The sequence below is a fragment of the Gymnodraco acuticeps genome, unplaced genomic scaffold, assembly GCF_902827175.1.
Source record: "Gymnodraco acuticeps unplaced genomic scaffold, fGymAcu1.1, whole genome shotgun sequence".
NCBI classification, from domain to species: Eukaryota; Metazoa; Chordata; class Actinopteri; order Perciformes; family Bathydraconidae; genus Gymnodraco; species Gymnodraco acuticeps.
This window is the reverse complement of record NW_022991948.1, coordinates 122,496-148,891: the sequence shown is the minus strand read 5'-3', so window position 1 is coordinate 148,891 and position 26,396 is coordinate 122,496. Positions and strand designations below refer to the sequence as shown.

Here is a 26,396-nt window from a genome sequence, read left to right as displayed (position 1 = left end):
CGACACTATTTTTTTCGGCCCCGGGACGACGGGACGTCCTGAAGCTCGAGCCCTGCTGGAGACGCTGTAGTACATATGCCTGGCCTGTAAGTGGCGCTGTACTTCTGCCACAAAATACACCAAAAGCAGCGACGAAGCGCCCCCTGAGCATGGTTGCCCTTCTGGTTATGCCCTGCGGTGGATTTAGCAACATGTACTTCATGTAGATCTCCATGTCCACTTGTTGCTGATGGTTGTGTAGAGGAGCTGTAGATTTGGCACTAACATCTGTAGCATGGTCAGTAGCATCTGGAGCACGAACGCAACCCTGTGACCCGCCATTGTTGTTGTTGGCGAAACGCATCAGCAATGACCCGGGTGACGCGGGGGTGAGCAGGAGAGGTGGGGAGAGGCGGGGCTATGATCGTTTAGGGCGTATTCTAGGGCTGCTCAATTAATCGTATTTTAATCACAACGATTACGAAAACAATGTAATTGAAATAAAACGATTATTTTATTATTTCAATTTTTTTTATTGGTTTTTCAGTTGAATTATACTTAAAGTTCAGGGTAATCAACTGTTAAAAACATAATGTTCACATTTTTCAATAAATGGATGTTTTCAAAGTAAATAATCGTTTTTTAATAATCGTGATATCAATTATTGACCCAAATAATCGAGATTATGATTTTTGCCATAAACGAGCAGCCCTAGCGTACACACGGTGCCGCAAGCGTTAGGTTACCAGACCTTCCCACTTTGGGATGCGTTATCGTTTGAGGGCTCCGTTTCCGCCTCGTCCATACGATAAAGAACTATAGTGGAAAACACCCGTTTCGTCTCCGTGTGGACGGGGCCTTAGTCAATCCATATTAACCTGACCTATTTCATGCCAGAAATGACACATATCCCCCCAGAATTGAGCATAATCCATGTGGGGGAAATTATACTATAATAATCACACATAAAGTGAATAAACAGATGTTTGCACAGCCATCTGCAGGATATCTTCAGTACTACTGCCAGACACCTGATCCCCTTCACTTCCTCAGTGCTACGTGGTAAATATGCAAGATGAGAGTGCTATCAAAGTAGCATTAGAATAGAATATAATTCCTTTATTGTCATCGCACCAGGTACAACGATAGGCAGTGCAGCAAAACATCCAATATATTATATTAAAACCATAGAGATGCTGTGGTTGTTAATAATAATAGATAGATACTTTATTTATCCCAAGATAGGACATTATTTTGTCACAGCAGCATGTTGACAGTCAATCTAGAGGAATTACAAAATTAGTTTAAAAATAGACTTCAAAAAACAACAACATTAACAATAATATATGAATATTTAAGTAGAAAATACCTATATACCTCATCATTAATACGATTTTAAACAAGGCATATGGGAGGTAAATGGTTTCTGGGCAAGCCAAATCTACCAGGACACATTTAAACAATGTAAAAAATCATGTTAAAGCATTAAAAACCATTTTCCAACAAGATATGTCAACAATTTGTCTGGTTTCCATAAAGCATGACAGACCGTTATAAGCTGTATTGAGCCAGGGGAAGGTAGCTAGTGTTAACACAGCTGTAGCTACAAAACACACAAACATCTGACACATATTTAAAGAGATTGCCAGCACCTCTTTGTTGTTGTGTTAACCTTATTTGATTTGTCTGTGTATCTTTTGTTCCCTTTAGCACAATGCGTGGGTACAGATTGTGGAAGCTAGCTTCGTTAGCTTAGCAAGCGAGCATGAGCCGTTATAACAGTGTGTCTGCTTCGTGTCGCAGACTTTCAGGCTTTCTTTTGTTGTTGTACTTACCTGTCGGACCTCAACATGGACTTGTCCGCCTCCACACCTTCATCTGGCGGCTGTTCTGCCGGTTTAACGGTACTATCGCTGCTGCTGCTGCTACAGCTGGCTGTTTCCATGTTGGCAACAGCGCGGCGCGGAAACCAAACAGTGAGAGCGTGATGACGTCAGGCAGCGTAAACTCATGCTGCATTTAAGGTAATCGGAAAAATGTGTACCAAGTCCTTAAAAGCACGTGAATGCATTGTATAGTTAGTAGTACCCAGCGCCATACAGTCTATGAGTAGTACATGTTAATAAATGGAAACAACTTCATCTCAAAATGTCCTTCACTACTTTTTTTGCCACAAGTACTGGGCAATTTTGACATTTTTTGATTCAATAATCTTTATCAAGTTTATATAAAAATCTTTTTTTTTAAATTGATGTATTTAATTCTTATTTTCATCACTTTATTTTCGTTTTAATAAATCTGTTTTTTCATATTAAATATCTTTAAATGTTATTTTTCAAGTTAGTTTTTATGATTGTATTATGAATTGTATTATCATTATTTTAATTATGTTCTTATTATTATTTTATTTCATCATTTAATTATTATTATTTTATTTTAAGTGTTATTTTTAAACACCCAGGAGCGGGACATATTCTGTATTCTGCTATATGCTGATGATAAATCTGGAACATTTTCCCTGCCACTTTTTCTAACAAAGTGACGCACATGGTCCCTGAATGCACCATTGGTCATGAATGATAACTCAGAACCGCAAAACCCATAAATAGGCCAACTAACCAACTAACTCTGTTTTGTGTAAAAAATGTTATCTAATAATAATACATAATATTATGCAGTTAGTCAACAAACAACTGTGGATTTTTCACACAGGTCTTAGTCTTTGGTAATAAGCCACAGTTTGAAGTAAAGTGAGGCATAGGCTTTTTATAACAAAATATATTCTTCTTAGATTGACACAAAAACAAGTCTGTAACAAGAGACATGAATTGCTTATAAGTGCAGTTTTTTTAGACTTTATTGTCTTGCTTTCTTTATTTACTATTTGTTGGCTGCATCAATGGGATTTTTCGGAGATTGTAATGAGCCTTATTTAATCTAACAAGCATCTAACGTTATGTACATCAACACTACTCCCAATTCGGTTTGATGATTTTAGTTTGAGTATATGTTCATACTGGCATGAGTCTATTTTCTAAGTACAGTGTTTCTTTCTCAAATATACAAGAAATCAGAATCATTCCCTTTATTCGGCATACGTATGCTTTTAAAGCACTAATCAAGCTGAATTTAATGCATTGATGAAGTAACATGAAGCCTAAGAAAGGCTGATTGAAAAATGACAGAAATGTGGATATGATTCATCTGAATACTTACAATAAAACATCATTTCAAAAATCGTGCAATTCAAATTATGATATGAAAACCTGTGGGGTAAAATAACGCAGTTGCCAATAATATGTTGATTTACAGCAGCTATGTTTTAAACAAAATATTTAAATGATGTTATATTTGATGTGTAATTGATTTGGGTTCTCATTGATGCTCGTCCCATTAGGAGCTCCACCAACCGGAGGTACTGCCTGTGTGCTGAGTTCAGGGTCCACTGAGCTGCAGTGTCACATGCTGCAGCATCGAGGCTATACAACTCCGCTGTCTGGTTTCAAACCTCCCTCAGAAAGCTCTGCGTTTTGTATTTCCTGCTTCTCCTGCACTCCGAACCGAAATGAAGGAATGTACCCGTTTGTTCTGAAGTATTTTTTACGCACAGAAATGTCTCGGCTGACTTTTCCTCGCGTCGAGTGAAGGCGGCAACTCCTGCAGCATCCTCTATACAAAAAAGAAGACAAATAAATCACCTTAACTTCTTCTTTTGTGTGCACATCTCAGACGGGACATTGATAAGGCACAGGCTGAATACATGGATACTAACGCTGCAAACTCGGAGAAATCGCAACTGATGCACGAGAAGAGTGCGAAAATGTATTCTTTAAAACTACAAAGGTGGGTTTTGCATGTTGTAGGATAATGCTGCATGTGGGGGAAACCCTGCAAAGTTACCTGTACCAACCCAATGTCATAGACTTAAAGAAATGCATATCTAAAAATCAACATAACTATTTATCCAGGTACAGTTTAAAGACATTGGAAAATAAGAACGTTTTTTTCTGGGATTTTTAAAATGTTTGCATCAGGATTTCTGCAGGATGTTTGTTGCTGTGTGTGTGTGTGTGTGTGTGTGTGTGTGTGTGTGTGTGTGGTGTGTGTGTGTGTGTGTGTGTGTGTGTGTGTGTGTGTGCGTGTGTGTGTGGTGTGTGTTTTAAATCGTGTGTGCTACGTTGTTACCGTGGTGCATTTGAAGCAGGCTGCCGCTCTTGCAGGCTATTTTATGTGAATGAACAAATTCATTTCCATGCTTGGCTTGTTTCTGGACAGCCTGTGACAAATGGCCCCGGGTTCAGTTCACTGAGCGGTGCTAAAACACATCATCTGTCATTAGAGAGGAGCTCTGCGCACGGCCCGTCTGCGTGGAGGAACAGGAGAAACATTATTTACATGGAAGTGTTTGTACCTGCACCTGAAGGCAACACCAAAACATCCACAGAGGTGTATTACCTGTAATGTGTGTATTTGATTCAAATGAGTGGCAAAGACATTTGTAAAGAAATTGACCATCCCAACTTTTTTTTTTATTATTCAAATTGTATGTTATTTCTAGAAAAATCATGTTCGTTGCAAAAACGACAGAAATCGACTTACGTGCTAACTAATACGTGTGCATTAAGGAGCTATCATTATAACACATACATACAAGGGAAACCGTTATAAAGTTAGAATAAATCAAGTAATATCACAAACAACAACAAAAACCGAATAATGAAGTGAAGGCACCTGAGCAGTTTTTCGTCTCCGAATATCACAACTTATTGAAAACAAAAATACATTCTGCAAGTCTTAAGATTTATTTGTTTAACACGAAACTAGCTGCTGCAGAAACACAACCACTAACACTATCAGCGCTTTTAACATGGGAAGTATCGGCATACATGCATGGGATAAATACAGTTGAATTAAGGACAATTATGTTTTAACTTCATATTTCAGTATCCGGCCTCCAGATGTGTTCATGCGTCTGATCAATAACTGGTTTCATATCAGCTGCTTACTTTTAAAGCCGATCCGAAAAATGTCACGCGCAATTAGCACGAGAAAGAGGAGGACACGACACATGTGATATTTAGGCCTCGGAAAAATCACCATCACCAGGATGAAACATCATTTGTAGAAATGTAAAAAAAATATTATTATGGTTTAGAGGGGCGATGGGGGGGTTGTGTTAGCTGCGCGTGTGCTTGTGCGCGTCAGTGCGTGTGTGTGTGTGTGTGTGTGTGTGTGTGTGTGTGTGTGTGTGTGAGGGAGAGAGAGAGATGTGCATATGGCATCCCATTTGGGATTTCATGCACCATTTGCACTGAGTGTGTTTGTGTGTGTGTGTGTGTGTGTGTGTGTGTGTGTGTGTGTGTGTGTGTGTGTGTGTGTGTTTACTGTGTCATCGTCAGCATTTCCCCCAGCTGGCAGCAGCAGCCAAGTGGTTTAAGTGACATCCTTGTTCACACGAAGGCCCCAAATATAAAAGACAATAATATTTATATATGGTTTTTCTAAATCTGACACATTTGTTGTACCACTTTGAGATGAGGCATTGCTTATAAATAGTTTTTAGAACATATACATTTAATTAAAGTAAATTATATCATTTTGTATTAATGATTTATAGATCATAGGTCAATTAATCAATTAGTCAACCAACAGACCATCAATTGGCCACCACTAACTATTTTAGGGATTGTTTCTCTTTGTCAAGCCATTTGCAAAAGTGTGTAAGTACAAGTTATAAATATATTGTGTTATTAATAAATACTACTTATTCATCCAGCCTGCATTTGGAAATTTTGAGTTAGAAAATTGTGCAATTAATGATTATTTGAATTCATTAATTTACCATCTGATTCATTTGTAAGGATGAAAATTATCCGTTTTCTTCATAACATGTCATCAATTGTATGGAATGCCAAGATGATGCGTTCAAATGTCTTGTTTTCTCTAAACCTTCACTCATCAATCTAGAGATATCCAGTTTACAAAGACAGACAATTAAAATATGTTAATGTATATGTTTTTTGTACAATTTGGGGAAAGCATGAGGGTGTTTCTAAAAAATGCAACGAGTCAGAACTCAGAGAGACACGAGGAGAGCTGGAGCTTTGATGTCAAACACTGATGGGTTTATTTGGAGATTCGGCCGGAGAATTCACATGACAAGTCAAAGAGTCAGAGGGTCTGACTTCACGGTAGAGTTGCCACGTCTATTCTGAAGAACTCTACCCCAGACCCGTGTGTTTAGCTAGTTCAGAGAGAATCATCAACACGCTGCATAACAGATAGAATCATAACACCTCTATCAGCTGACGCCAACAGGCAGGAACAGGGAGACAGAACACTGAGAGCCACGGTTACAGGTGCGTGTGCTCAGTCAGTATGAACTGATACACCGGGTCACAGTTATGGGCCTTGGTAAATATTTCCCCAACAGTTATATTTGGGAAGAACATTTTTTGCTTTTTCAATTTGACATTGTTGTAAAACTGCAATAATCACGCTCACATGTCGAAATGCATGCTGGGATACATGTGCTGTCAACTTCATGCGAGTAAGCAACCCTCAGTAAAATGAGCCATAACAGAATGATAATCCATCAATACATCAAGTTTAAAATGTATGTACATGTTGTCATTGATAAACAGCACCATGCTAATCGTTCCCTCTGTTTCCATTCTTTATGCTAAGCTAAGCTAACCAGCTGTTGGCTGGTTTTTATTAATTACCGCTCAAATATGAGAGTTGTGTTAGTCCTCTCATCTAACTCGCAGCAAATAAAGTCAATTAGCGTATTTCCCTAAATGTGGGATTTATAAGAAACACTATATAAAACAATACTTATTTTTTAAGAATTAAGTTTGATTTGACATGATTTTAGTTTTCTTAAAATAGTTGTGTTTTTTATTTTTGTTTTATTTGTGTGTCTGCACCACGACACCAAGTCAAATTCCTCGTACGCAGGGTTCGAGTTATGTGGGAGCCAATGGGAGCTGAGCTCCCATAAGGAGGGGTCTGAGCTCCCACGGACGCAGTGAAATCATACATCTGTGGGGGTCGCTAATACATTACCACCAACCATTATTTTAATCACAAATAATGCAAGTGTCAATGTAAGTATTATTTACGTTAACGAGGTAAATAGGCTAAAAGAAAAACATGTTTTCCAAAAGAACAACTTATCTCTTGAATGACAATATGCCTGCGCTGCACTTCCAAGGTGCGCAATACATTATTGCGCAATCTATGCCTGTGAGCGTGCTGCGCGAGCCGAGATGATGTGTGTGTGCGTAGTTGAACCTTTTCATATTTAAGTTTGTAGCAAGTAGAGGGCTGCTGGCAGGCCCGGACTGGCCATCGGGAGGACCCGTAGGTTTCCCCATTGCCTGGCGAACATTTTTTTTTTAATGTAGGCTATTGTGAACGCAACGTTGCGCAAATGTGGGTTTGCCTCACACAGGGGGACAGTCTGTCGACATGATGTGGCCTATGTTTCATATGGGTGTTTCCATAGATCTAGTCTCTTTATTTCCCCCTCAAAATGCACCAGATTAATGCATTTAACTCAAAAATTAAAAAAATATCTTACCGGGGGGCATGCCCCCGGACCCCCCTTGAGGATTTGAGGTCCACCCCCAAAATATGTTCACATGGATAGGTTCCCAAATACATGTGCACATTTTTTTGAATAGTAACCCCTGTCCATATGTTTATTATTGGTGTGTGTTTGAGTTTGAGTGTTTCAAAGACCCCCATAGAGCTCAGTTTATAACTCGAACCCTGCTCGTACGTGTCAGCCTACCTGGTGATAAATGTTTCGATATGTTTGTGTTATGGGTTAAGATAAAAACAGCAATAATAACACAATTCCTCTCGGCATCATCATCACTTTTGCTCGTCTATTAAAGCAACCGGACCAAACCTAATTCATGGACAGATATTTGATCGTCTCTGTTCTGCAGCAGACCGTGGTTCCTCCCTGCAGGCGTTGTTGCATCAGATGCATCAAGTTTTGCCCTGAGCTCTGACAGACTGCAGCTGTAATTAAATGCTGGATGGTTATTGTTTCAGTCTCTTCGTTTCATATCATTTCACACACCACTGACCCTCAGGCCTCAGGAGTGTCCACACACACACACACACACACACACACACACACACACACACACACACACACACACACACACACACACACACACACACACACACACACACACACACACACACACACACACACACCTGCCCTGCAGCGTATCGACTCACAGTAACAGCACACTGTTGTTGTTGTTCTGCTCTCCGAGAACTTAATGCAGCGGGTAATACACACCTGATAGAAGAGGATGACTTCTGCAGAAAACCGCCATTAAATATCCGTCATAAGGCCATAACCATTAAGCTCACAGCTGTTGTGTTAGTGTTGTTGAGAGATAACGCATTACCAGCGATGTTCAGGAACACCTTCTGCATGAGCTGCTGTGTGATTGGAAGCAGGGATCGATGGAATGGAAATCTGTCGTCCAAGTCATTTACCAAGACCTATGGAGGAAAATGTACTTACTATAAGTGTATCGACTCGTTTCAAGATTCAAAGGTTGTTTTCTAATAATATGAGAGCTATGGCGTTGTTGTTGTTGTTGGAATTGAAAATCTGAAGTCTCACGCTCGTATAATTGAAGCTCTTTAAGCCCGAAGGCCCCATTCTGCTTGATTTCAGGTTCATATTGTTATTTAGCTTTAATGTTCAAAAAGCTCTTTATTTCCTCATGCTGCCTGTGCTGCAGCACCTCTTTTCACCCTCTGTCTGAAACCAGAGCCCAGTCTGCTCTGATTGGTTAGCTGGCAGGCTCTGTTGTGATTAGTCAACCACTTAGAGATGTCCCGCCCCTTAGCCTATCACGTACAATGTGTTGGAGCGCTGGCCAATAGAAGCACTAGTGTTACAATTGTGATGTTACTATGTTCCGGAAGCAAATACAGGAATCCAAGTATATATGTGTGTGTGTGTGTGTGTGTGTGTGTGTGTGTGTGTGTGTGTGTGTGTGTGTGTGTGTGCGCTTAATTCCCAGAGGTATAATTGAACCGAATCTGTTTTATACTTGGCTGATTCTTTTCAGCATTAATATCCCCTAAGGTGTCTAGGCGTGTGTGTGTGTGTGTGTGTGTGTGTGTGTGTGTGCGTGTGTGTGTGTGAGAGAGATAAAGGCTATAGTCATGAAACACTGGTAATCTCCATGTGAAGTGTGTGACATAAAGTGTGTGTGTGTGCGGTTATCTCAAATGAGACCAAATTAGTTTTTTTCCACCTCATTAGCCACATCATCCCCCTCACTGCACACAGCAATAACCTGTGTGTGTGTGTGTGTGTGTGTGTGTGTGTGTGTGTGTGTGTGTGTGTGTGTGTGTGTGTGAGCAAAATAGAGAAGTCAGCATTTTGTTTGGTTCTCGTGATTGAAATCCAGCTCTGTGTGTTTAGAGGTGAATAACAGGTGTAATCCCCAGGAGAAACATATTGTAACCAGATGTGACCCGTTTAGAGAACTTTACACAATAATTGATCAATAATAGAACAACTTTAGAGGTGAATATAAACACGTTTCTGCAGTAAAAGCAGAAAAAGAACAGAGAGCAGGAAACTGTGAGGCAAATCAGAAACAGCTTCTGTGAACCCTGCAGAAATAAGACATAAAGTGTGTAATTCTCAAAGCTCGCACATACAGTAGGGCAGGGGTGGGGAACCTCCTGCCTCCGGGCCGTATGCGGCCCGCGAGACTATTTGGTACGGCCCTCGAGGTAATTTATAAACACACGCAAAAAAGAAAAAAATGTAAGAAATCTAGACCGCAAAAAAATTAAACAAGCGAGTGCCTGTTTTTCCTGGCCAAGGTCTTGAACACAACACGAGCCTAACGTGTCATCACGTGTATATGTCTCGACTGACAGGGGGCAGTTCTGACGGAGAGCACCAGAACGCAGCTCCAGCACTTCAGAAATGTCAGTACCCATAAGGAGCCGTACACATGCCGCAGTTTTTGCGTGGCTGTGTCTTTAGTTGAAAGCCCAGTGGCGATCTGTTCATCTGTCACACTGATCATACAGTCAATAACTTTGTTGTTATTAGCATCTGGTTAGCTAGCTATGCTAACGAATATAAGAAGCTTTTTCTACAACCAGTGAGGTAAAGGCACATCTTTATATGATCATTATAGTTATACAAAAACAAGAGAATAAAGTAAACAGGTATAAAATACTATATGACAGTAAAAAAAAGTTGTTATTAATAAAGAAGAATACAGTTTGAAAGGAGAGTGATTTGTCAAATATTCATAAAGAAAAATAAATCTGCTTCCAGTTCTGTTTCATATGTGTTGAGAGATGTATCCATAGATCTACTAATGTTGCTCTCAAAGTGCACCAGATTGATGCTTTTAACTTCAACATTTAAAAAAAAATCTTCCCGGGGGAGCATGCCCCCGGACCCCCGTAGAGGAGGTTAGTTCCCCCCCACTTAAATCATGTTCACATGGATAGAAAACTAAATACATTTGCACACATCTTGTGTTCATATCTTTCTGTTTTGGTGGTCACGCCACACCGTTCACGTGCATGCGCGAGTCATGGTGAGATATCTGGATTAAGAGTTTGCTTTTTCTTTGCACAGAATGAAATGAATGGGCTGTGATTTTTGTTTTTTAAGCAGAGGTCAATAATTTGTACGGCCCTCTGAGGATATTGTAAAAATTGAAATGGCCCTTGAGAGGAAAAAGGTTCCCCACCCCTGCAGTAGGGACATGCACCACTTACCAAGCAAATAGCATCATGGCACTGCTGTGCAATTTGCAGTATTTCAATCAGGTACACATGGTGTGTAAAATGGCCCCTTATATGCAAATGAGCCTCATTGATAAACCAGTCATAAGCTCATAAAGATAAGCGCTAATAGCCACACTCAGCTTTCAGAGAGATAGTGATAAAGAAAGACATTTAAAACTTTTGTACTGATAGGATATTAAATGTAAAATAGGGTTTGTATTATCATGTCTAAATTCCTCGCTTGAAGTTTTGAAGAACGCCTCTACATCTCGTCGATAACAAACTTCAGCTTGTGTTGAGAAAATGCTTATTTCTTCCTACAAAAGCAACATTTGCCACATTGATTGCAATTAGTTTGCACTTTAATATCATTAGCGCATGACCTTTTAGCGGTTGTAACGGTTAGCGGTTGCAACTGAGGTGCAATCAATTCTTTGTGAAGTAAACCGTGAAATGAGTCTGCTACATTACTGTCTAACATCTCTGAGCCACTATCCAGCCAATATCTAAACAACTATAGGATGGATTCCCATGATATGTTGTACACACAGTCATAGTGACAACAACATGTATCCCTCTTACTTTGGTTATCCTCTCACGTTCTCTTCTGTGCCAACATGAGGTGGACTTCTTGGCTTTTGAGTTACATTTTCATTGCTGTGAAACTTCTGTACGGATATGCACACCTCCCTTAGGATGAGGTAAGATTGAATCACAACTTTGGGGATACCCTGAATTTTCTTTTAGCCCCATCATCAGATCAAGATCAAGTTAGCATGTTAGCATTGATTGATTCTTACCTTGTTACCATACTAACGTTAGCATTGAGTTCAAAGCAGCTCTGTGCCTAGTGCAGCGTCACATAGATAAAACGGTCTGCTGAATATTAATCTGGTTTCACACTTTCTTCATCTGTCTTGAAGATTTGAATATCATCGCTGTGAAATGTGTGATAATTATGAAATAGATTAGGTCAAAAGGAAGCTAGCCAACACGTACCATTGGGCTACACTTGGGCTTACTTTATTTGAGAAGTGGATGTAAAGTGAGAGTCTTTGTGACACTAACATATGGCAAAGAATCATGTAGGAGCAGCAGCTAAATGTGACCTTGATGCTTAATAACACATCTTTCCGCTACGTATTAACCTCGATGTCTAAATGCAAATCACCAAATATGCTCAGGAGTTTTATTTCTTCTTACTCCTCCTCACTGTCACCTTTCATCGATTTCACCTTCTTCCCTGGATGACTCGTCTCGCCATTCTTCCACTTCAGTGAACATTGATTGTGATCCACTTTGTCAGGAGGAGATCTGTTTGCACTAAGTGGAGCTCTCCCAAACAAAACTGTGCTCTGTGGCAACATTTACTCAATGCCTTATACTTACTTTAGCAAACAGGAACTCCCTTTGAACACAGGGATTTGAGCCTTTGCAGACCGTTTACATGCACTAAAGCCTATAGAACACACTATAGGAAGAGACAACAACTAAAACATTATAGGGCCTCTTTAAAGTTAGTACCAATAGCCGCTTTCAAACCAAGTACTTTGCCGTACTCAGCGCCCAGCACTTAGTGCCCCCATGGAACTAAAGAGCAGATCGCGTTCACACCGGAATAAGTCCCTGAGGGAGGATTAGGCAAATGAAGCCACTGACGTCACTTCTTCTTCTTCTTCTTCTGCTTTGGGTTTACTGGCAGGCTGCAAAAAACTTCACGTATACTGCCACCCGAAGTCCCCGGCCGGAAGTCCCCGGAGTTGGGGGCTGACTTCAGTAGAAGCTGCTGGGACTCCCAGCAGCTTCTACTGAAGCCTTCCGAGTAAATCGCCAGAACGCCGACACCTCCTCATCTCCACCGCTCCCATGTTTTCTTTTGTGTTGTCATAAATTAGTCTCGCTCCGTTGGTGCGCGGGGCTAATGCTAATGCTAATAATGCTAATGCTTCACAAAACCTTTCAGAGTTTTACGGGGCGTGGATTGCATTCCGCCCAGCCAATCAAAATTGGTACTTTTTTCACCCCAGCAAAGTACCACCTCTCTAGCAGGCACTACAAATGGAGGTAAAAGTTCTCGGAACTAAGTTCTCTTTTTGGTGTGAACGCAACATAAGGGGTACTAACGGAACTAAACGGGAAAAGTACGGGTAAAAGTACTCCGGTGTGAACGCGCCTATTGGTCTTCTGGCAATGTGTTTTGTTGACACTGAGAATGCCAAACGAACAAATCATTGCAAAAGTTAAAGTTGACTCAATAACAGATAAAACATTTTCATGAGCGATCTGAACCTCCTGCATCGTCTCGAGAAAAACAGTCTATAAATCGGCATATTTGCAGATAGAGTCGTGTTGGCATCAAAATTGACTTCCCCAAGTACCTACTGTATATAATATTGATTCACTGTCTCCACAGTTCTGCCATTACTAAAAGTTGGTGCCATCACAAAAGCGTTTTGGCCTAAGTCTCTATTATCTTCAGTTGAAAGTAATAGTCTTGATTATGAACCTTTCGGGAGCTTTAAAAACAGTTTTAATGGAAAGGATTGACCATCTTCATTATCATATACCTTTTGTCCTCCCAGCAGCTCCTTTCCAGACTCCAAAGAGCAGTATCCAGACTCCAAAGAGCAGTATCCAGACTCCAAAGAGCAGTATCCAGACTTCCCATTCAAGAACGGAGGCATGCCGGGGGCCATGGAGCTGAAGCGGCCCGCGGGGGCGCACTGCCACGGGAAACAGAAGCTGGCGTGTGAGGAGAGCGGAGACCGGCTGCTGGCCAAGAAGAAACTCTACATCGCCTCCGCCGTCTGCCTCGTGTTCATGATCGGAGAGGTCATAGGTAAAGATCAGAAGATCAAACCTTAAAACACAGAAAAGAGGGGTCGGACGTATTTTTTAACAGAAGAGATTGTATAACAACTTTGGTGAAAGCCTGAATTTTCTTTTAGCCGCATCATCAGATCAAGATCAAGTTAGCATGTCCGCGTTGATTGATTCTTACTAAGGCTGCTCGATTATGGCAAAAATCATAACCTTGATTATTTGGGTCAATAATTGATATCACGATTATTAAAAACGATTATCCCTTTACTTTGAAAACATCAATTTATTGGAGAAGAAAATGTGAATAACAGTTGATTACCCTGAACTTTAGTATAACTCAACTGAAAAACCAATACAAAAAACGAAATAATAATAATTTACAACATTTTTTTTAAAATTTCGATTACGTTGTTTTCGTAATCGTTGCAAGCCATAATCGTAATTGCGATTAAAACACGATTAATTCAGCAGCCCTAATTCTTATCCTGTTAACATACTAACGTTAGCATTTAGCTCAACGCGGCTCTGTGCCTATGAGCAGTAATCTGGTTTTACCCTTTATTTGTCTGTGTTGAAGATTGTTATATAATGGCTATGAGAGGTGCAGTCGGAGAGGTCATAGGTAAAGATTAGAAGACCAAACCTTAAAACACAGAAAAGAGAGAGGTCAGACATATTGTTTAGTTGGTAAAGATGTTTCTTACATGGCACATTTGTGTTTTTATATTTACGTTGTTATTTGAAACTACAGCGAGTTTTCTCTAATGTAAATGTTTTGGAAACGTTTGCCTCTATCAGCCATCGTACTGAGGCTCTCTTCACATCTGCAAACTACAATAAACAAAGCTGAACCATTGCGTGGGAGGTAATAACCTTACTGATAAAAATATGTCAAAGTTAATCTCCTGTATCAGCTTTCTTTCACAGGTTAGGTAAACCTTACCACAATCCCCACATACAGACAATGTATAACAAGTAAACTCTTTAGAAACTTGCTGACAGGGAGTGTGTCCTGAACTGTGAACACAACCTTTACTAACACCTACGGAGTCTGAGCCATTTAAAGGTTTATTAACTTGTACTTTGATGCAGCTACAAAGCGTGTTATGTTCCTTATTACACCTGTAATGCCTCAGGTAACAGAGATGTAATATTATTTTTATTACATCGTAAAACATCTGAGAAATCAGCCAATGTATTTAAAGCACCCTTTCATAGTCTGCAGTCCAAACACGTTTTAAGCTGTCCAGAGAGAGATGGGACTTCAGTCCTGCTGTATTTCCATTATGAGGACATCAATAATAACAAAATAAAAAAACCAATTAGAATGAGTAATTTTTTTTAAACAGTTTGTCACATCCAATAAAACTAACGGTTAATGGATTTATATTTTGTATAAGCTAATAATCTGAATCTGTAAAGTAACGAATTAAGTATAAAATACCATATTGACACTTAAAGGTTACCTATGATGCAAAATCCTCTTCTTCATGTCTCTTCTACATCAACATGTGTCTCCTCTTCTTCATGTCTCTTCTACATCAACATGTGTCCCCTCTTCTTCATGTCTCTTCTACATCAACATGTGTCCCCTCTTCTTCATGTCTCTACTACATCAACATGTGTCCCCTCTTCCTCATGTCTCTTCTACATCAACATGTGTCCCCTCTTCTTCATGTCTCTTCGACATCAACATGTGTCCCCTCTTCTTCATGTCTCTACTACATCAACATGTGTCCCCTCTTCTTCATGTCTCTTCGACATCAACATGTGTCGCCTCTTCTTCATGTCTCTCTACATCAACATGTGTCCCCTCTTCTTCATGTCTCTTCTACATCAACATTTGTCCCCTCTTCTTCATGTCTCTTCTACATCAACATGTGTCCCCTCTTCTTCATGTCTCTTCTACATCAACATGTGTCCCCTCTTCTTCATGTCTCTTCTACATCAACATGTGTCCCCTCTTCTTCATGTCTCTTCGACATCAACATGTGTCGCCTCTTCTTCATGTCTCTCTACATCAACATGTGTCCCCTCTTCTTCATGTCTCTTCTACATCAACATTTGTCTCCTCTTCTTCATGTCTCTTCGACATCAACATGTGTCCCCTCTTCTTCATGTCTCTTCGACATCAACATGTGTCCCCTCTTCTACATGTCTCTTCGACATTAACATGTGTCCCCTCTTCTACATGTCTCTTCTGCATCAGCATGTGTCCCCTCTTCTTCATGTCTCTTCTACATCAACATGTGTCCCCTCTTCTACATGTCTCTTCTGCATCAGCATGTGTCCCATCTTCTTCATGTCTCTTCTACATCAACATGTGTCCCCTCTTCTTCATGTCTCTTCTACATCAACATGTGTCCCCTCTTCTTCATGTCTCTTCTACATCAACATGTGTCCCCTCTTCTTCATGTCTCTTCTACATCAACATGTGTCCCCTCTTCTTCATGTCTCTTCTACATCAACATGTGTCCCCTCTTCTTCATGTCTCTTCTACATCAACATGTGTCCCCTCTTCTTCATGTTTCAGGAACAAAGATTCTCTCTCTTTTTGATCCATTTCTATAAAAACCTGTCTGAAAATGAGCTGATCAGATTTTGGCCACTTTATGATGTCATAACGATGTTTTTGTCCATTAGCCAATCAGCAACCAAGGTAACCCCCCCCCCCCCCCCCTTATCACCTGAATCTCCTCCTAGAGCACCATTGAGTTCTTTGCAACCAAATGTCTCTCAGAGGGGCGTGGGGAGGGGCTCCTTATTTTCATCTAAAGTAACAGACAGAGAATCAGCACTTTGGAAACAGGGCTGAAACAGAGGGGATTATGGGTAATGCTGCCATGATCTGTTTGGTGTTTCAGCCAATCAGAGACAGGTTCTGTATATATCTGAGAGCTATAATATATTTATGGAAAACACTATAATAGGGCACCTTTAAGTAATAAATAGTCGTGTTTTATAACAGTACTCATGTTACTTCCTGCAGGGGGCTACCTGGCCCACAGCCTGGCCATCATGACGGACGCGGCCCACCTCCTCACAGACTTTGGCAGCATGATGGTGAGCCTGTTCTCCCTCTGGATCTCCTGCAGACCCCCCACCAAAACCATGAACTATGGCTGGCACAGATCAGGTCAGTGACTAACAGCGTAAAAGGCAATCAGAGGATAAGACTATACGTTTTAATGATAATTTGACACGACAGTCAGGAACCGAGACCAGACCTCAGAGATGTTTGGATGGATGAATGGATGATTTAGGACATTTATTTAACAATATATGAGTTTAAGAGTGACTGAATAACAGTAAAGACAGGCCTTGGTTACAATGTTGAATCTGTTCATGTAGTATTGATGTTTTTCAGCTCGTTCAAACTGCATTACATACTTATTTTTCTTGATTTGAAGGTAGCGTTGATCAACATGTTGACATTTTCAGATATACAGTGATGCAGATGTCACTTTCCTTTCCTTAAAGGGATTGTATGAAGCGGTGTAGTATTAGCTTCTTATACATAGTGAGTGTAATACCTACAGTAGATTGGAAACAGTCAGAGCTCTTAGAGTGGCCTTTCTAGTAATTTAACATTCAAGCATAAAATAGAGCACATTTCTTATTACCCAGCACAAAAGCCCCAATTTACGGCAACGAGACACATAAATATCTCTATATTAACCTAATTTGACCTGGGCACAGACTATATGAAGAGAGATGAGAGATTAAGGAGATTAATTTAATTCATCATCTACAAAGAGAAAGATCCTTAGGACAAAATCTAACTGGAATAATTTAATTAATATCCAGAGTTGTGTATTTAAGAGCCCCCATGTATGAGAATAGGCACTTGTAGCAAGATGTGTGATCTTAACTGCACTTTTAAGTACATTTACACTGATTAGTAACTATACAAATTAAACATCGCACTAAAACTAAGCTGCATTGATAGCTGTCACTGGTTTGAAGTTGAAGCCTTTCCTCTGAGGGATTGTGTCTATTATTTAACTTCATATCCCGCAGCGATGCTCTGATAGAGGTGTGTGTTCAGTCCTGTGATGAAGTGTGTATCTGTACAAAGTGATTAAGATTCCTCTCTCTCCCCCTCAGAGATCCTCGGGGCGTTCATCTCAGTGATTTCCATCTGGATCGTGACGGGGGCTCTGGTGTATTTAGCCATCGAGAGGATCGTCAGAAACGACTATGAGATTGATGGCCACGTAATGTTGGTGACCTCGGGGTGCGCCGTCATCGTCAACATAATGTGAGAGAGGCTCGGTCTAATGGGTGTTAATATCGTGCATTAAAGATCTCCTATTATGCTATTTTTAAGCATATATTATGGGTCTCAGATATATACAAATATATAAAAACATGTCTATGATGCGTTTTGCTCAAAATACCAAACAGATCATGCATTTGAGACATCCCTCATATCCCTCTATTTCAGCCCTGTTAAGCCCCTGTCACACTGTCCCGAAATTGACACCCGATGGACACACGATAAAGGAAATGTTCAAATTCGGCTGTGATCGTAGCAACATCGGGCCATTCGTGAGGGCATCTTAAGCCATCGTATGACCGCCGGTGGAGTTTCTCAGGCTCCGGCAGCAACTTCGTGAGCGGCAACTTCGTAAGGCACTCGTGAGGGCATCTTGTCAAGTCGTGTCATCTTCGTGTTATCATCGGTGCATTCACCCTCACTCTGATCGGGGCGAATGCCCAATGGCACCGATGATAACAAGATGCCCTCACGATGGCCTTACGAAGGGCAAAATGGACACACGAATTCAACACGAAAATGAACCTTCTCAAGGTCCTTCGGCTATTTTTTGGCATGCCAAAGATTTTGCCACCGCTCACGAAGTTGCTGCCGGAGCCTGAGAAACTCCACCGGCGGTCATACAATGGCTTAAGATGCCCTCACGAATGGCCCGATGTTGCTACGATCACAGCCGAATTTGAACATTTCCTTTATCGTGTGTCCATCGGGTTGGTTTATTGCACAACAAAATCATGTAAATATATTATGTAAATAACCCAATTTGTGTTCTGTGAAACTGAAAAGGATATAATATATTATTTTGAAGGAGAGTTGACAGGAAGTTGTTGTTGCTATGGAAACAACAACATGACGGAGAAAACGTAATATCTTCTACATATAAAGACGGAGAAAGTAAAGAACAAAGTCTGAAGATATCAGTACAGTATCATAGTACTTTAACATAATTGTTTGTGTTACTTTCGTTGCAGTTGTATGTCTTAAATGTAATGTAAATGTTGCCTTCGTGTGTGGTTCGGGGCCATCTTCGTGCGAAATTCACAATTCAATATTCGTGTGTCCATCGGGTGTCAACTTCGGGACAGTGTGACAGGGGCTTTAGAGAAACGCTGATTCTGGGTCCTTAGCTTAAAAAAAGAAAGAAGAGGAGGCGGAGCTAATGCCTGATCAGAATTCTACGAGATACTCAGCTAAATGCTGCCGTGATTAAACGCCACTATGTTCCAAACCACATCAAGGATTATTTCTGAAACAGTATGGAGCTCAAATGCCTTTTCTCTCTCAGGTTTACCACAAGGTGAGTTCCTTTTTTTATTTCCTGCTTCTTTACACACATGGGGTGTTTCTCAATGTCGAGTAAAGCTGCTCCAGAGCTACTATTTCAAGCATACTACGTCATCGAGTGTCGCCGAAGGACTGTTCCAATGTCCAGCATACTTGGAAATCTACCGAGCCCGGCGTACTTCGTTTGGAGACATTTCGAGGCTGCACATGTGTAGACTCCGCGGTCTTAAAATCCCCACAATGCTTTGCGCACGGACCAATTTCCCCAAATCTGTGGCGGAAAATGTAAGTTGGGGCCTCTCATATGACGCACACCTGCACACTTGCTAGCCTGTTCCACTCTTTGTTTTCCGAATGCCAGAAAGTATTCTTGCCTCGCTTCAGAAGCAAGACGCTCGGAAGACTTGTACTACCAAGCAAGCGTACTCGACATTGAGAAACACACATGCTCTCCAGTACAGGTTAGCTCTGAGTGTTAGCGATGCTAATGTAAACAAAGACCATATTACGTCCAAAACAGTCGGGCATTGTTTCTGATAGCAACGTTTCTGATTGGGCCGTGGGTCCACATTTCAGATATTACGTCATATCGGACGCAAATCTGGATCAGCTCCGTTGTTCCCCGTTTTTAGAGATTTGGGTACGGAGGAAAAGAGAGAGGGTTTTATTTTCTGACGCTGCGTGAGTTCCCCGACACACCGGGGACACATTTATGTATAAAAGACATGATAAATTTGGTATTTCGAGTCAAACACTTCAGAGACATGTTTTGTATAATCTGAGACCTATAATATATTGATAAAAAACAGTATAATAGGGGACCTTTAAGAATCAAACTAATTCATGTTCCCAATTTTGTTCATTTCCTTTCTTCTCAGGAATAAAGAAATCAATCCAAGTACTTACCTCTCTTTCTCTCTGTCTCCCTGCAGCATGGCCTACATCCTGCACCACTCCACCACCTTCCACTCTCACGGCAGCGGGTACCAGCAGATCGAGGAGGGGGGTCGCAGCCCCGCGGCTCACGGTCACTCCCACGCTCTGCTGGGGGGGGGCCACAGCAACACCAGCGTCCGCGCCGCCTTCATCCACGTGGTGGGAGACCTCCTGCAGAGCGTGGGCGTCATGGTGGCCGCCATCATCATCTACTTTCGGGTCAGATATAGATCATTGCAAATGTTTTCTCTCACTGATTGTGCTGTTATGTTAAATGTTTGTTGTTTGTTTTTCACGTATCGTGTATTGATATTTGTCTGTTGATGTTACACATGGAGCTGCTGTGATGCAAGTCAAATGTCAGGCTTGATCTGACCATTAAAGTGTTATCGTATCGTAGTCAGGTTAGGGTGAGGCCGAGGTGTGAAGATATCTGTGAACGATATCCATCTATATGATACATTGCAATACAATATGTTACAATATGTTATCATACAATATGATACGATCCAATAAGATACGCTACGATCCAATAAGATACGCTACAATCCAATAAGATACGCTACGATACAATAAGATACGCTACGATACAATAAGATACGCTACGATCCAATAAGATACGCTACGATACAATAAGATACGCTACGATACAATAAGATACGCTACGATACAATAAGATACGCTACGATCCAATAAGATACGCTACGATACAATAAGATACGCTACGATCCAATAAGATACGCTACGATCCAATAAGATACGCTACGATCCAATAAGATACGCTACGATCCAATAAGATACGCTACGATACAATAAGATACGCTACGATACAATACGGTACGATTCGATACAATACGGTACAAAATGATACGGTACGATGCTATAAGACATGATTTGTTTAGATACGATACAATATATGATACAGTATGATAAGATATAATACCATATGTTTGGATATGATACGATACAATATATGAAACAATAGATAAAATAAGATACGATATAACATAATAGAATAGGAGACGATATGATACAATACAATCTTATACACAGTATCATTTGAGACGATACAATCCAATATGAAACAATTCGATACAACACAATACGATACTGACTTGTCTAAACAAACTGACACTGTAGCAGGGGGCTTTATATCAAATTCATGGAAGAAATTGAATTCCCTTTTAAAGCAGTTTTTTTTCAGAACATGTTCTGGATAAAATCTGTACATATGCATATACATATATACATATACAGTTTGATGTTATTGCTCTTTTAATATGACACGATATTAAACATTATTTTCAGATTAGCAGCTCCATTGGCAACATCAACAAGGACACATATTTAAAACATGAAACAAGAGAACAGACAATATTTTCAAGACCCTTAAATGTACATTTAATAAAAATCTAAACATGATACAGACTTATATTATGAAGCAGTTTGACTTAAATAATCCTGGTGTTCGACAGCATTTGGACTAGTTTATTGTATTAACACTGTCTTGCTAAAATTACATTCCAAAAACTTCACTTCACTTAAATCAGTTTTTGAAAGAGCATCAATCCCAAGTGTTGAATTGTTTATTTTAAAGGGGTACAATCTTCCATCATCATGCAAGAGGTTCCCTTTTCTTTCTGTCCCGGAGTTCTTTAATGGCCGCTGAGTGAGGAAAACACCATCTGACGCCCCTCTCCTCTCAGATCTTTAAAGTCTCCTCTCAGATCTTCAAAGTCTCCTCTCAGATCTTTAAAGTCTCCTCTCAGATCTTTAAAGTCTCCTCTCAGATCTTTAAAGTCTCCTCTCAGATCTTTAAAGTCTCCTCTCAGATCTTTAAAGTCTCCTCTCAGATCTTCAGTCTCCTCTCAGATCTTTAAAGTCTCCTCTCAGATCTTTAAAGTCTCCTCTCAGATCTTTAAAGTCTTCTCTCAGATCTTCAAAGCCTCCTCTCAGATCTTTAAAGTCTCCTCTCAGATCTTCAAAGTCTCCTCTCAGATCTTTAAAGTCTCCTCTCAGATCTTTAAAGTCTTCTCTCAGATCTTCAAAGCCTCCTCTCAGATCTTTAAAGTCTCCTCTCAGATCTTTAAAGTCTCCTCTCAGATCTTTAAAGTCTCCTCTCAGATCTTTAAAGTCTCCTCTCAGATCTTTAAAGTCTCCTCTCAGATCTTTAAAGTCTCCTCTCATATCTTTAAAGTCTCCTCTCAGATCTTTAAAGTCTCCTCTCAGATCTTTAAAGTCTTCATCACCTCGTCTGGTTTCTCTTTCAGCCCGAGTATAAAGTGGCAGATCCCATCTGTACGTTCCTGTTCTCCATCTTCGTCCTCTTCACCACCATCACCATCCTCAGAGACGTCTTCAGGATACTCTTGGAAGGTACCTCACCTGGAGATCAATATTATCTGTGGGAAACGTTCCTTTGTTTTCTAATCTTTTTTAAATGTTTAGAGGAACATCGAGAACATTTGATCTTCTACTGAAGTCTATGTAAAGTACCTCGATAAACATTAATTGGTTTGTCATCTTGGAATTTACTTATTTGTCTAAATAGTTATCAGCGTAATAAACCGTATTGAATTTCATCTTACTGTACAATATTTAATTTCACATTCTGTTCTTGTATATCATATTCTATTTACGTGTATATAGACGTCTTTCACTATTTTTTATTTATATCTTTGTATTTTAGTATATGTTGCATCGTTGGAGGAGCTCGGGTCATAAGATGTTCATTGCCATTTCTACACTGTAGCTTTGTGCTCATGACATTAAAACCTTTGACTTGAACTGAATGTGGATAAAGCTTTTAACACAATAGCCAACAAGTCAAGTGGTAGTTTACCGTCTGGTAGTTAAACAAATCCACCTACTACCAGTCTCCTTCAGCTTAATAATTAACTCAATATGTATTTTTTTAATCTCCACAAAAACTGTGTCACTACACCCCAACCAGGAAATGGTCCAGAGTATTCACACCTTGAAAAAGACAAATATCAATAAGGTTTGATGAAGATATAAGACGTGAGGTTTACAGATGCTGATAGGTGACTTTTGAAAAACTCGTAACAGAGCAAGTCTTTATGCTAAGCTAGGCTAGCCAGCACATGGATCAAAATGTGGAATTAAGCCTTTACGATGTCTCATAATCTGAAGGGTTATATATGACCTGAACACATTAATGTTTTCTCGCCTGCAGACAAGATCAAGCTGTCCACTTTCAACCTAGTCCCACAAGCTCAACATCATGTTTCTGTGCATTCATGACTATATTTGGCCAGCTTTTTTTAATAAAATGTAGGCAAGCAGGGCTCACCTAAACTAACACACACATGCCACCAAGATTAAACTAAGTGCGGAGAATGTATGTGACACTTTCAGGTTTCTGCTTAACAAATAACAGACACAGATGTTCATAACCCGGGGACGTCTAAAAGCTTTTGGGACGTTTTTAAATCTCTTTTATTTGTATTTTGTATTTAACCAGATACAAAGCATTGAGATAGAATCTCATTTTCAATGCTGACCTGGCCAAGAAGGCAGCAACGTTACACATAACACAGACATATAAAATACAGAGAACACAACTAAGTAAACAAAAGACGAAAAAGCAGTCACTACATTTTGCACATTAGGACAGTGAGAAAGGTGCACTACTTATTACTGCAAGAGCAGCTGGTGGTAAGGTCTCAGACAACTTCAATTTAAAACATGCTATAGGGACAATAGCCATCAGTTTGAGGCGTGATTGAAGGTCATTCCAAGACCAAGGACCATCATGAAAAATACTCCTTTTTCCAGCCTCAGTCCGCACGGCAGGAACCTGGACCCGTATCCAGGCACTGGGTCTGAGGTTGTGCGAGTCACAAACTGGGGCAAATCTGGCACATATGTGCAGTAGAAGCTTACCTAAAATGGCTTTACATTAATAAAAACCAATGCTACATCCTACGCATAGTGAGTGAGGACCATCCAGTTAGGCTGTACAGTTTGCAATGATGAGTCCTATAGGGTGCATTTGATATATTACATTACATGTTATTTGTTAGACGCTTTTATCCAAAGCGACTTACATACATTCAGTACTGTGGACAATCCCCACAGGAGCAATTTGGGGTGAAGTGTCTTGCCCAGGGACACAACGACATGCTGACTGCAGTGGGACTCGAATTTGCTACCCCCTGATTCGAAGTCCATCATACTAACCACTGAGCCACAGCCTCCTATATATCAGTGTTTCTCAAACTTTTTCATACCAAGGACCACTTAACCAATAAAAAAACACTCGCGGACTACCTAATTCCACAAATATCAAAAAACACATCATTATTCTAGAACAGATTACAAATCGCCTGAAAATGGTACAAACAAGTGGCAACATGTGTGATAAAGGTGTTGCGCTGGGCTATATCATGCAATCGAAAGTGAAACGTAACCTCACTCCATTGCGGAGATATTTCCGCGAGAGTGCGGAAAACTGAAATTAATCAATTTATTTCAAATGTTACCAATATGCTCACGGACCACTAGGGGGCGCTCACGGACCACCAGTGGTCCGCGGACCACACTTTGAGAAGCACTGCTATATATAACGCAGTGCAGCATGGTAGAGTGGGTCAAGTTTGGCCAAAACAGAGGGACAGGCAAATCTATAAACGGTATCACCGTAGTCCAGCTGGGACAGGAATAAACCAGAGACCAACCTTTTACGGGATGAAGTTGAAAAACAACATTTAAGTCTGAAAAGGAAGCCAAGAGTGAATTTCAATTTTTTTTAGTTCACTGAACTTCCTCAAGAGGACCCCCTCTTAACAACATTTAGTAACGACAGAAATGGCCTCTGGTGTTAATGAGCAACATTATGGGATAGACAACAATCATTAATCTTAATCTGAAATAATGTACTTCAGCCATAGCTGTTTAGCCACATTTAAGTCCCATATCTATACAATAAAATGTATTTCAGGTCTTTATGGGAAAGTAGATATATTTTTCCAATTGTTTTATAGTTTTTCCACCACTTCGTGAAGGTTTAGTTACGCTCCCCTTCCTTTTATTATGATAATCCAGAAATGTATCAAACAGTGACGTCCATATGTCTGATGTTCATACTTTAGCAGTTTTGTATGCGTGAGTGAGCTATATTTTTACTCGTGGGTATTCAACACCATATTATGGGATGTATTGTGTATTAATGTGTGTCCTGCTTTTTCCCAGGCGCTCCTAAAGGCATCGAGTTTAACTCCGTGAAGGAGGTGCTGCTGTCGGTGAACAAGGTGAAGTCGATGCACTCTCTGCATCTCTGGGCTCTGACTCTGGGTCAGGCTCTGGTCTCTGTTCACCTGGCCATAGGTAACACCTCACTGATATACCTTTACATATTAGAGAGCACTGAGAAACTAGAATTCAGAATAATATAATAACAGTTGAAGCCATATTAGGAGATGACGGTCTCGACATAGGGGGCTGTAAGGGACTTTGGAGTAAAAGGTAGATGCAAACATGTCATTTACCAAAGCACTTAAAACCTGACGATATTCAGTATAATTAAGATTTATTAACGGGAGAGGCCGATAAAGTATGACATTTGGTCTCAATAAAACAAAAACAATTAGTCGATTACTATTTTCTGAGTTTCATTTTATTCATTAATAGACATTTAAAAATGTTGTTTTAATATTTCAAATTTCTCTCATTGTTTTTTGAACTTTTACAAAACAAACAATGATGAAGAAAATAATTAATAAATCCATTATGAAAACAATCTATTGGTAACCACCTTAACCAACTACTAACAGTAACATATTACTTTTATATTAATGCAAGAGTAATACTAATCTAATCATAATAATACATCATTGTATAATAGTCACAGTGGACTTTTAACTTGAACTTTCAATACTTTACCTACACTTTCCTGATGATACTTGCCTTCTTTAAAGTGACATTTCATTGAAGGGGTTTTACTTACGACGTTTGGTATGACTACGTGTTCTCTAAAAGGCAAAGACAAAAGTCAAAATGTGATAACCATAGTAAATCAGACTCACAGTTGTTGTTTTCCTCTCCTTCCCCCCCTCAGAGGAGGGTGCTGACGCCCAGTCGGTGCTGCAGGAAGCCACTGAGCTGCTGAACACTAAATTTGGTTTCCACAGCATCACAATCCAGGTGGAGCTCCACTCTGAGGAGATGAACCACTGCTGCCACTGCCAGGACCCCCAAGACTGACCCCCCCCCCCAACCAGTACCCACTTCCTTTACTCAAGTAGAAGTACAGATACTCGTGTTTAAA

General features: G+C 40.2%; 2 protein-coding genes across 7 annotated transcripts in view; one reads left to right on the top strand and one right to left on the bottom strand.

Moving 5' to 3' along the window:
• The window catches only part of si:ch211-243j20.2 (uridine-cytidine kinase-like 1), a 36,717-nt gene extending 34,776 nt beyond the window's left edge, over positions 1 to 1,941 (bottom strand). For 2 of the 4 annotated variants that reach the window (XM_034200589.1, XM_034200588.1), the window contains exon 1: positions 1,815 to 1,941. In XM_034200589.1, the coding sequence (XP_034056480.1) occupies positions 1,815 to 1,924 (110 nt within the window). In that variant the 5' untranslated portion in view covers positions 1,925 to 1,941. The remainder of the gene's footprint in view (positions 1 to 1,814) is intronic. The other 2 variants (XM_034200591.1, XM_034200590.1) reach the window with 1 other exon arrangement.
• A 1,543-nt stretch (positions 1,942 to 3,484) lies between these two features.
• slc30a2 (solute carrier family 30 member 2) lies at positions 3,485 to 26,396 on the top strand. 3 transcript variants are annotated; one of them, XM_034200601.1, is made up of 8 exons: positions 3,485 to 3,822; positions 13,371 to 13,624; positions 16,598 to 16,744; positions 17,716 to 17,869; positions 20,104 to 20,326; positions 22,378 to 22,483; positions 25,322 to 25,456; positions 26,187 to 26,396. In XM_034200601.1, exons 1-8 carry the CDS (start codon positions 3,740 to 3,742, stop codon positions 26,330 to 26,332), a joined length of 1,248 nt encoding a protein of 415 aa, XP_034056492.1. In that variant the 5' UTR covers positions 3,485 to 3,739; the 3' UTR covers positions 26,333 to 26,396. The 3 variants fall into 3 exon arrangements, with proteins under 3 accessions (XP_034056492.1, XP_034056490.1, XP_034056493.1); XM_034200599.1 differs by having other exon boundaries at positions 13,368 to 13,624; XM_034200602.1 differs by lacking the exon at positions 3,485 to 3,822 and adding an exon at positions 12,804 to 12,849 and having other exon boundaries at positions 13,368 to 13,624.

Bases quoted from the DNA above. Each gene is read 5' to 3' on its own strand.
- slc30a2 (XM_034200599.1), top strand. From the start codon at position 3,740: ATGGATACTAACGCTGCAAACTCGGAGAAATCGCAACTGATGCACGAG. The intron at 16,745-17,715 runs GTCAGTGACTAA...TCTCCCCCTCAG, and splicing joins CTATGGCTGGCACAGATCAG to AGATCCTCGGGGCGTTCATC. The intron at 17,870-20,103 runs GTGAGAGAGGCT...GTCTCCCTGCAG, and splicing joins GCCGTCATCGTCAACATAAT to CATGGCCTACATCCTGCACC.